Here is a 12612-nt window from a genome sequence, read left to right on the forward strand (position 1 = left end):
AAGTCACTATTTCTTAAGTGGACTTTAGCATTAAGGCAAATGTAGACACATTCCTTATACGTTAGCTGAAAGCTAGAATATAAGTAGACTGATAGTCTTCTTTAAAGTGTAAAAGAAAGCCACTCTGCCTTTAACAAGCACCCTCTTCATCAGGCTGAGTGAAACATTACTAGAGAAAGCATGAGATGCAACCTCTCATATGTGGGTGTGGGAAAGTAAAATCTTGTGGAGAAGTTTGGTGTGTAGCAATCTGACAGGGGCTAGAAGTACTAGAACAGGAATAACAGACTGTTTAGAATTGAGGAAATACAAATTTTTAATGTAATAAAAAAGATGAGTGCTGAAGATAACTAATGAGAAACTAAGATAATATGCTATCAACATTGTCTCAAATTCAACTGCCAAATCATCTTTCACTCCCATTCCAATGCATAAAGAGAAACAGCAATCCTAGAGAAAGGAGAGAAAAAGAGAGTTATGAAGCATCTCTTATCATTACTTGCACTAAGAAACTCCATGTTCTCATAATTCCTAAAATTTATTCAGCACTACCTAGCTATTTAAAACTCTTCCTTAGCCCATTTTCGTTTTTCTCACTGACCTCACCATGAGTGAGCAAATTATTTCAGCAGAAATAAAGAGTAGGATTTGATCATCACCATCAAATGGCACATTCAAGGTAGGTTTAGATGCACGTTAATTATTTTTTCATTAATAAATGTTGGATATAGTAGGGCACCGTGGTGGTTGGTCCCATGGGTTCTCATATCAGTTCTGCTAATAAATAGCATCTCTGATCCTTGGTTTCTTCATCTATAAAATATGGGAATTGAATTATAAAATCTTTTACATCCTTTATGATTCCCAAGTTCTGGTTTTGTTTTTGTCTGTGACACATCTGTAATAATTTAGACCAGCGATAGATTCTCTGTCATTAGAATAAGTACTGAGATGATTAAATTAAATAATAACTAGTGTGTTTTTTTAATTAGAGACTAAACCTAATTTTGGAAGACAGTGAGGGAAAAAGAAGGTGAGAAAAAGAATGAAATGTAAAAGAAAATCTAGAGGGGGAAAAAGAAAGTCAAATATCTGAAAATTTGCATTGAAATGTTTCATAAAACTGCCTGTATTATAACATTTTTATAACATTAGCTCTTTGATTAATTTTCTTATTTTCCAACTGACATTTTTTTTCTGTTTAGTAGAAGCCCTCAGGAGCAGAAAGATTAGCCTTTTCACTAAATAGTGCATAAAGTCCACATTAGGTCTTAGTTTGTGGAGGGCTAACACAAAGCATTGTCACACATAAAAGTAGTATGTTTCCCAAAAGAAATGAGATTTAGAATATCTCCAAAGTCCACAGCAATAACATTTTAAGATACTAATTATCAAACATTCCAAGTAAATTAAAATGGCATATTTGTAAATTTCTTTAAAGGAATGAATACTGAAAACATCAATTGCCTTCAACTGTATTCATTTGATACTCTACTTTTACTTAACTTCCTGATGGGAAATAAAATATCCATATTTTAAATACATTTATTTAAACAAAATACATTTCCATATTTATTTTAAATAATTAATCAAAAACTATTCCCTGCCAAGCAATTTTATGTTGGATTTTGAATAATGGCAAATGTGGACTCCCTGCTCTCAGATGCTTTGCTAGTAGGTGCCCTCGTCCTGTTGTGTAAACTCAAAGATAGCCCTGAGTTCTCTCTGCCCCCACTAAGTCACATGGTGGTAAAATTCCAGCATAGCAGTAGTTTTGTTTTGTTTAATCATTCTACTAAAGTAAAAGCAGTACTAAATTATTATGGGACTTCTAATGAATCTATTGAAGATCTTCATTTTAAATTAAAACCTGATTTTTAAATCTTCAGACACTGCAATCAGGATACTATTTTCATACAATCATGGAATTTAAAATGTGAAGTTAACTGAAAGTGTAAAGAGGAAAAGCAAGTGCTACACCTAAAATAGTGCATGACACAGTCATATTTCACTTAACTTTCAAGTCAGAACAAAAATTAAGAATTTTTGATGTTACATGCCAAATATTTTAGACATAGAAGAAAGCACACGACAGAATCTGTACCCAGTTACATGCAAAGATGATAAGGCAACAAGTTCATGCTGAAATAATTGTCAACAAATATTGTTTCCCTTATATTAAGGAAGTGATGCTGCATATATATATTCCTTCACTATTTTATACAGTACTGAAATTTCATAAATAGAATTTTCCCAAGCTTTATATTATACTCAAAGATAATATTTAAAAGGAGCAAAGAACAATGACACTTTGAGTCAAAGAACAATATTTTTTGTTTTTAACACAATTCAAAAGAAATAAATATTACACAATAAGACTCCATCAAAAACAAAAACATAAAGTTTTACAGCATAGATATATACAGTAAATTGGCTTAATGTTCTAAACTTTATCCTATTTTTAAGTGAGCATTTTCTGTTTACAATTTTAAGAATTAAGAAAAATTAGAACTTTTAAATTTTCTAATCATTTTGTTAATTTACCCCCTTTCTTAAAAATAATGTACTTGGTAACTGAAATATAAAACTATTGAGTTAGGATTATAGTTAGCCAACATAAAAACAAAACAAAAATCTCAAAATGTACAGATTTCTCTGGATTGAAAGTTGAACCAATAAAAACGTGAAATAATATTTGGACATACTCAAATAAATTATAAACATAATGACAAGGAAAATGGAGAGATTAAAACAGCCTTTCTTAAAAATTAAGCATATTCACCCAACATAAGTGAGTAAAACAGAAAATGTTATTCTCATTTATTTGAAACTATAGTACAACCATAGTAAATAAATAACTTCATTCTCATATATGCAGAAATAATCTATGAGAGATGAAGATAACAAGAATGAGCAAGATTACTCCCTTCACATAAGCTTTTTAAAAAATCCTTCACATATGCAATTTTAAAAAGGTCACATATTATTTAGATTGTCTGGAATAGCCAAATAAAGAAGTTTCTAAATGTATTGCAAAATGAAAATAATTTGTCATACAGAACTCAAAACATCCTACTTTGTCAACAGAACTGAAAACATCCTAATTTGTCTTATAGAAGTCAAATCATCTTAATTTGTCAGATAGAACTCAAAACATACTACTTTGTGCTATATTGATTTGTCAATTTGCTTTCTTCCCCCACACTCCTACATGTCTGTTGCCATTCCCAAGTTAGAGTTTAAAATCCCTGAGGGCAGAACCTATCTATCTTTTAATTTTCCTATTGGGCCCAATATTGTGGCAAGGAAGATATGGGATGCCCCACATTATTTAAAGAATGGGTGAGTGAGAATGAAAGTATATACAAACTACAGCTGCAAGGTTTTTGGCTTTGATATATCATCCCAATCAAATGAAAAAGGGTTCAGTAACACAGGTCCACAGATAAGTAAATTATAAGCACTGCAGTGCAGTCTATGTGGGAAAAAATATATATTCTTCAGAACACTGTTACCCAAATTGTGCTTTGTAGAACATTGAAATGTGGGGTAGTAAAAGATTTCCCCTCCTCTTAATAAAAGGGTTCCATGGTCAAATAATTTGGGAAATCCAGTCTAAAGAAATCCAAGTAACATTTCTTTACTGCTAGACCCATCAAAGCACACGACACACTAATGTGCAGTATCACATTTTAAGAATCTATCAAATAATCCTTTTGGTCTTGGATCATCTCAGTAGAAGAGTGTTCTAAGGAACAGGGTTTAGAAAATAATATTTTATAACAATAGAAGATACCATGTTAAACTCCTTCACCAAAACAGAATTATAGATTTGTAGGAAATATTTAATGTTCTATGTATTTTTCAGAATTCATCACTTCTATCTCCACAGGAAGTAGAATACAGGCAATATTATCATGAGCCTTCTTCTGCACTCACTCACTCATTTTGAAAGGGTAGGAAATGTCTATTTATACTTACTGATACCCTCTGTAGAATTTGGTTGTTATACTTCATTTAAGGTTTTCTTAAAATTTTTTCAAGATATTTCCTCGTTTCCTCTTCCTTTTCTGTTCTTTTCCTTCTAAATGTGTATGCACAAAAGTAACAGGGACCTCTGAAATGCATCTTAAAGACATCTTCTGACAATGGGTCTTTGTTTGATTTACCTCTGCAAGTTTTTAGAAAACATTAATACTTATCTAACAAATAGGGTGACTATGACAACTCTATGAAAAAAAATCAATGGATATTGTCCTAAGAGTTCATGTAGGTCCATTATGATTCTGCAAACAAACAAACAAACAAAAAACCCTCAATTTGTCTTGTGTTACTAAACCACAAATATCATCATGAAAGATGCTGTTTTGGCACAGGAAGAAAAATAATGTTGGAATTAAAAGGGCAGTAAGAAGCTAGCTAACTCTACAGTGCGGATGGTCACAAGGCTCAGACCTAGAGCCAGCTCTGCCACTAGTGGTGTGACTTTGAGACATTTCTCCATGTCTCCAAATGTCAAGCATCTCTTTTGTAAATAAGAGGAAGTAACAATTTCAGTGGCTTTCAAACTGTTTGCTTCAGGGGCTGCTGTGGTGATGGATTATGAAGAGAAGGGAAAGGTAGGGGTTGGGGGACCAAGTAACTGGGACCTAGACCTCACTTCCACCTTCCAACTGAGAAGCTCCACTTTTCCATGTTTTGTATATGAAATTTGGAGCAACATTTATTTTTTTAAAGATCCTGCTTAATTTAAAAAATGGAGAACACCGTAGACTGCATGATGTTACATTTTGATTAGATGTACATATTCTAGTTTACATTTTTACATATTCTAGTTTACATTTTTAATGAATGTTCTCATCTCACTTTTTTTCAACACATTTTTTCCATTCATTCATGCACTCTTGGTTCAAGTAAAATAAAACCTTAATGACGCTTATTATTTTATATAGCTTATTTTACACCTTTACAGTATCTTTCTTATTAAATACATGAGCTGATGTGTTGCTTTTCAAAATAAAATTAGACAACATGAAGATTGGATAAAGTCAACTCCTGCTTGATGTGAGTTATTTTTTTCATGCTGCCTTTGCACACTTAAATACTGTACTGCATTATCATTGAGGTAGACAACAACAACAAAGGCAAAACACATTCACATAAAGAGGGAAAATGAGAGAAAAAAGCTGCGAGAGATTTTTTAACATGATTATCATCGTTGGGCTTTGCAGTCTTCTTTGACACAAAGTTGAGAAATAGTCTTCTTAATACGAAGGGCAGTGAGGCGGGCTGCCCCATTGGCATACCAACACTCGCGCATTATTCTCCCCATGACTCGGAGTGCCTTTAAGAGAGAAAGATACCAAAGACTTTACTCACACAAAACACGTACATGAGAAGCAAAACAATAAACCCAGAAATTGATGCTAAGCTCTGATGAACAAATAGTAAATAAAAAATAATATGAAAAGGAGATTAGGACCAAACCTCTTCAAAAATCCTGACAACACACACACATGTGTATTTACCTTACAGAGGCTATTTTTTAAATATATTTTTTATTGATTTTAGAGAGGAAGGGAGAGGGAGAGGGAGAAACATCAATGATGAGAGAGAATCATTGATTGTCTGCCTCCTGCAAGCCCCCCACTGGGGATCGAGCCTGCAACCCCGGCATACGCCCTTGGCCAGAATTGAACCTGAGACCCTTCAGTCCACAGGCCGATGTTCTACCCACTGAGCCAAACCAGTCAGGGCAGAGGCTAACTTTTAATTGAAAATTCATCCATTGATTGCTGGGGGTATGGTAGAATGGCTATCGTTTAAAATATTCTAAGGAGGGACATGAAAAAAAAAAAAAGGGAAATGGGATGGCTTAGAAATTTACCATATATTTATCTGGATGGTAAGCACACGCATACATTTTTTAAAAGTTCACCAAATTATATATTAAGATTTGTGCATATGTAAATTATGCCACAATAAAATAATGATCTAAATAGAAATATTGAAAATTCTGAATTTAATAAATCAGTTTAAGTGAATTGGTAAATAAGTAAAATAAATACTCCGAGCGGAAGATAACGAGACTGCATGAATCCAGAGAGATATAAGAAGTCACTAAAGCCTAGTGGCTGTTCTGGTGGCATCTGCTGAACTCACTGCAGAATTTCAGAATTGATGGACCACATGTGAGAGAGGAAACACAGCCTGAAGCACCCAGAAGGTGTCAGAGCAAGATGTTTGCAAAGTTCTGAGTGTAAGGATAAATCAGACTTAGAAGGAATTTTGAAAAGAAAATTGTCTAACTCTTAGCTCTCGTTTTTATGGGTTCTTTTTAATCAAACCCAAGTCTTAAACTGTTGCAGTAAGCCTGAGCTCATAATGAAAATTCACAAGCAGGTGAGGAAATAAAGTAACATAAGCAAGAGTCATTTGAAACAAGAAGCAGTAAAATCAGACCCATCAAAACATTAGATCCTAGAACTAAATGATATAACATGTAAAATAAATATATAAAATAATTTGTTTAAAGCAAAGAAGAAATTCAAACTATAAATATAAAATAAGAGCATAGATAGTTTAAAAAGAAAAGTATCAATAAAACTTACTGACATAAAAAGTATAACCATTAAGCCCTGGCCACTGTGGCTTAGTTAGTTGGAGCATCATCTATTCACCAAAGGGTTGCGGATTCAATCCCTGGTTGGGGCACTTGTGGGAGGCAACCAATCGATGTCTCTCTCATGTCTCATCTCTTTCTCTCTCTTCTCTCTCTCTCTTCTCTCTCTCTCTCTCTCTCTCTCTCTCTCTCTCTCTCTCTCTTTCTCTCTTCAAAACAATTAAATAAAAAGCATAGCCATTAAAATAACTAAATGGGTGAGTTAAATGGCAAATTTGATACATCTTAAGACAGAATTAATGAACTGGAAGATAAATGTGAGAGTTGCTGTATGAAGAAGACACAAATATGGAAAATAGGGGAGAATAAGAAAATAGCAAAGTAAAATAAAAGGTCTAACTTGTATCCAATGAGTTTTCTAAAAAGGAGTAATAGAGACAATGAGAGGAGAAATTATTTGAAGAGATAATGGCTCAGAATTTTGCAGAATCAAGGAAAGTTACAAATCCTCAGAATGAGAAAGTCCAAAAATTCCAACCAAGACTAATCAAGAGACATCAACACCAAATGCACCATAAGAAACTGCAGAATACTAAAAGAGTCAGGAAGAAAATAAAAATTAACTCAAAAGAGATACAAATTAGATACCTTCTCAATAGCAATAAAGGAAGCCAGAAGACAGTGAAATAATACCTTTAAAGTGTTTAGAGAAAACAATTCTGAACCTAAATTTTTATGCTCATATAAACTATTTGTTTAAGATTGTGGACAAAATAAAGACTTTCTCAGACACCCAAATGCTGAAAGAGCTTACAACTACTAGATCCTCACTAACAAAAAACAATTTAAATAAAATATGGTTAAAGGATGCACATTAGAAAATAAGAAAATGATCTTTAGAGGAAGCTCTGAGAGCCAAGAAGGAATGTTGAACAAAGAAAATTATAAACATGTTCATAAGTCTAAACAAACAATAATGGTATAAAATCACACCAATATCTAATACATGGGGTTAAAACAAAATAAGATAGAACTAAAATACTGGGCAAAATAGACAAAAATCGTACATATCAGCAATATACACTGAGTGGCTAGATTATTATGATCTCTGAATGCATAATAATCTGGCCACTCAGTATACACACACACACACACACACACACAGACACACACACACACACACATACACACACATTAGAGGCCCAGTGCATGAATTCGTGCATGGGTGGGGTCTGGCCAGCCTGGCCAGCGGGAGGGAACATGGGCAGTTGGCCAGCCTGTCTGGTGGTCGAACTCCTGGTTGAGGGGACAATTTGCGTATTAGCCTTTTATTATGTAGGATATACACTGAGTGGCCAGATTATTATGCATTCAGATATCATAATAATCTGGCCACTCAGTGTATGTTGATATGTACAAAAAGTTGATTACATTAAAAAAATGACTGTTAGGTCTATTCTGGGAGTGCAGTGGCCAAGAAATAGAGACAACCAAAGTGTCTTTCAATAGAGGTCTGGATAAAGAATATGTGGTACACAATGGAATACTGCTCAGACATAAGAAAAGATGAAATACTGCCATTTGCAAAAACATGAATAGACCTTCAGAATATTATGCTAAGTGAAATAAGTCAGTCAGAAAAAGGTAAGAACCATATGGTTTCACTCATATGTAAGACATAAAACTGAAACTCTGAACACAGACAGCAGTGTGGTGGTTACCAGAGAGAAGAGGGTGAGGGGGTTGGGGTGAGGAGACGCCTAATATATGGTGACTTTGGGTGGTGGACACACAATGCAATATACAGATCATGTATCATAGAAATGCACACTTGCAACCTATATAATCCTATTAACCAATGTCACCCCCATATATTTAATAAAATTTTTAAAAAGAGACTAAAGCAGAAATGCTATATAATCACCTCACAAACATTTTATCAAACAAAAGTTAACTTTTATTTACCCTAATTAAAGTTTTTAAAAACAAAACTGCAGCAAACATCATATTTAAGTGTAGAAAATGCAAGGTTCTAAGGAGCAAAACGAAGATATCCACTATCACCACTTCTAGGCAACATTACACTGGCAATCCTCAAGAGTGCAATAGAAAGAAGGAGAAGGCTTGAGGACTGGTCCCAAAACTCTCATTATTTGGAGACATAATCATATGTATGCGCACTCCAAAAGAGTCTATAGTTTAATATCCTAAAGGAATTTTTCCACACAGAGATACATATATACATAGCAGCATTATTTAAAAAAATGAAAAATCACAGATCTGACAATCAACAGTACAGTGGTTAAAGAAATTGTGCTATGTTTATACAATGAAATGCTATACAGAAATAAAAAGGAACAGATTTGGGATAAATATGTAAGAGAAAGTAAAATAAAAATTTTAAGAAGAATGTACAGTGAGATTTAATAAGTTTCACAATATACAAAAGTAAGCAATATATATATATGGCAAAATTCTAAAGAAAAGCAAGGCAATAAATAATTAGTTATGACTAATTAAGGATTCTTCAGAGGAGTAAATATTCATAGGTGCTGGAAATTTTCCATTTTTAAAGCTTGGTAGTGAATTTTCTGCCTTTCATTTTTTATTACACGTTAAACTTTACAGATATGACATTTATTCTTTCATATATATGACATTATTAACGTAAGAAAAATTTTAATTTCAATTTGGTTATAAATGCCTCAAATTCTACCTCTAAAATAAGTATGTAGATAAACTATCTACATAGAAACACCAAGACATAAGTCTTGCCTTAAATAGAAGGAGTTGAGTGAAGCATGGAGGGGAAAAGCAACTGTATAAAATAATGCCTATGACAAAGTCAAATTAAAACATGTAACTTACAAAAAGACTTCAAGCATTACATTTAAGTATGGCAGAAGATACACAGTAATAACCGGAATAGGGGAGATGGTTTACAGTCTTTCCCCACCTTTCCTCCTTCCTCTTTGTGGAAGCCAGAAAAGTATCTTCAGGTAAGGCAGAACAAGCATTGCAATAACCACTTACTGTGTGTCTACTCTGTGATGGTTAGTACATGTGTTGTTGGGGATTAAGAGGTAAACAACAACCGTCCCTGCCAGAAAAGGAAGCTTTTCTGAGGAAAGAGAATAAACTCAAGCTTCTGCAGGGTTTGGGATTAGGGATAATTTATGAAATAAAAGGATGACTGAAATTGTAATACTCTGTGTGGCAAAGACATTGAGTACCCCCCATATGTCTCGCTCCCCACAGTTCTTGGCCCCTTGCTGTTAGATAGGACCAGGAGACCAGTTCTGGTCTAGGAACGGGGAGTGTAAGGGATGTGAGTCACTTGGAGCCAAATCATTAAAGAGCCAGTGTGTGACTCTCTAGCGCCTCTCTTTTCTTGGCCTAGACACCTAAAAATTATGCATTGAGATAGCATCCCAAAATCAAAATCACCTGGATTTCTGAATCACCACAGGGAACACAGATGTTGTTGCAAGTTACCTAACCTGGGTTTGTTACTGCCCCATAACTTAGCATTAGGTGTATATACTACAGCTAAAGGGAGTAACATCAAAGATATATACCTACATATATGAAATGAATTAGATGCCTAGATTAAAAGAGAAGAACTATATGGTCTGTGAAAATCCTCCCTGATACTTACCTCACAATTACAATAGGAAAAATATACATAAGAATTTAGCCTTACTTCACAGCTTTGCCACTGGTTTGGGATGCTTGGTCGAAACTTCTGATCACAAACAACCTTCCTCATTTCCTCTATTGAGGGATCTGAAGGCACCATGTCATAATAAGGCAACTGGTATTCCTCAACAATTCCTATAAGAAATTTGCACATTAAATGTCCCAGTGTGAATAATAAACAAAGATGCTTAATTTGAAATAATTTAACAATTAAGTCTTCTAGGCACCATGGAATGGTAACATGGAAAACTAGAAAGTCAGGTCTATTAAAATTATGCATCACTATAAAATTAAATTTATAAGCTGGTATGGCTCAGTGGTTGAATGTCAACCCATGAACTAGGAGGTCACAGCCCAGTTGCGGGCTCGATCCCCAGGGTGGGGCGTGCAGGAGGCAGCCAATCAATGATTCTCTCTCATCATTGATGTTTCTATCGCTCTCTCACTCTCCCTTCCTGTCTGAAATCAATAAAAATATTTTTTTAATTAAATATATAAGTTTAAAGTGTTCGGTTGAATAGTTATTATATACATTTATAAATTTTTTATTTAAATTTTTTGTTGTTGTCACTATTGCAGATGTCCACCATTTCCACCCTTCTGCCCACCAGCACCCAATCCCCACTCTCCTCCCTTGGCCCTCACCACACTATTGTCTGTGTCAATGGGCTAATCAAATATGTTCTTTAACTAATCCCTTCACCTTCATAAAAATTTATGTAATCTTGATAATTACATAAATTTTAGATATAAATTATATAATTATTTTATATAATACTATTATATAACTATCTACTACATATTATATATAATTTCATATAAATACATTAAATCTATATAATTTTAATAATTATATAAAATATAATTTATATTATGAAAAGTATATAAATTTTTATTTACATATCATTCCACTGTGCAATTCAGAAAAAAATAACACCTAATTATAAAATTTATAGCATGGCCTTATTGCTATGAGTGAAGTATATTTCTCTATTAATTAACTTTTTCAAAATAAAATAGCTTTCTTTTTAAAAAAAATTGTTAGACAATCTTTTAAGAGCTGAATTTGTTACATTTGAATTTTAGAACTTCTATAACTAAGAATGGTCCAAAGAAGCAACCAATATTTGAAGATGGATGGTTTAACATGAAGGTTAATATGTAAAGAGTCTCAAATACTTAGACAAAGACTAAACCTTAATTACCAGATTAGTACTTGAATTCAAGAATTTCCTAATAAAATAATTTGAATTAACCACAATCCTTTTAATTTAAAACATTCAAGATGTGTCATAATATTGGAAAATGAACTACAAAACATGTTAATAGTACATTACTATTCTGATAGTTGAAGAAAAATTAAGGACAAAAACCAAAAGGCAAAGCTAGACAAATATCAATATAAATAACGACAAATATGTTTGAATTTTGATATTTAACAAGCACGGTTCTAAGCCCTGTAGATGTTTTAACTAATCATTCCCCAAAACGACTGACTAAAGAAAGTACTATATTATTCCTATTTTACAGAACAAGGAAACTGAGGCACAAAGAGAGTTGTGACATTGCTGAAGGTTAGACAGCTATTAGTGGCAGATCTGGAACTCAGCCCCAGTCTCAGGGTTTCCAGTGTCTGTGTTCTACATCACTGTATTTATATTGCTTCTAGAAATAGTTTCATCTTTCTGAATGTTTTGTTATCTCATCAGTGAATACAGGGGGAAAGTATGTTCCCTCATTCAAACACAATTTTAAGTTTTTCTTTTTTTTTTTTTTAATGAGATTGATGTAAGGTAAAATGAGACCAATACAAAATGCAAAAAGTTAGTAGTGATTAAATAAGGACAGCTCTTTCATTGAATGTTTGTCTGAGTTTGCTCTGTGCTAAAAGCTTCACCTGAATTAATTGAATTAATCCATTACATCCTCAAAGCCAGTGGGGTCCATTTTATCATTTCTTCATTTCACTTGGGGAAAGTGATACCAAGTAACTTGCCTAAAGTCAGATGTTCAGGAAGTTGTTAAACCAAGGCTTTAGCCCTAAATCTGTCTCACTTGAAAGATAAAACTCTAAACTATTTAATCCCAGTATTTACTTTCTCCCACTGATGAAAGAGTACCATCAGACTGCATTGGTAGGGTTTCATTCTCTCAAATTCTTCCTCTCATTATTCATCTCTAAACTGCTGGGAGCAGTAGAATCAGGAGGTTAGTCTTGGCTCACCTCCAACTTCCACTTGATACCCCACACACTCCTCAGCACAGGAAAGAAAAGAATAAGAAAAGTCTGA

At 33.5% G+C, this 12612-nt stretch overlaps 1 protein-coding gene across 1 annotated transcript in view; it reads right to left on the bottom strand.

Annotated features, from left to right (window-relative positions):
* Window positions 1–2758: 2758 nt before the first annotated feature.
* Window positions 2759–12612, bottom strand: part of ACVR1C (activin A receptor type 1C) — an 81383-nt gene continuing 71529 nt past the window's right edge. Inside the window, exons 8-9 of the mRNA XM_008138670.3 lie at window positions 10326–10456; window positions 2759–5344 (exon numbers count right to left, since the gene is read on the bottom strand). Coding sequence (XP_008136892.1) covers window positions 5213–5344; window positions 10326–10456 — 263 coding nt within the window. The 3' untranslated portion in view covers window positions 2759–5212. The remainder of the gene's footprint in view (window positions 5345–10325; window positions 10457–12612) is intronic.

The sequence above is a fragment of the Eptesicus fuscus genome, chromosome 11 (genome assembly GCF_027574615.1).
Source record: "Eptesicus fuscus isolate TK198812 chromosome 11, DD_ASM_mEF_20220401, whole genome shotgun sequence".
In the NCBI taxonomy this organism is placed as follows: domain Eukaryota; kingdom Metazoa; phylum Chordata; class Mammalia; order Chiroptera; family Vespertilionidae; genus Eptesicus; species Eptesicus fuscus.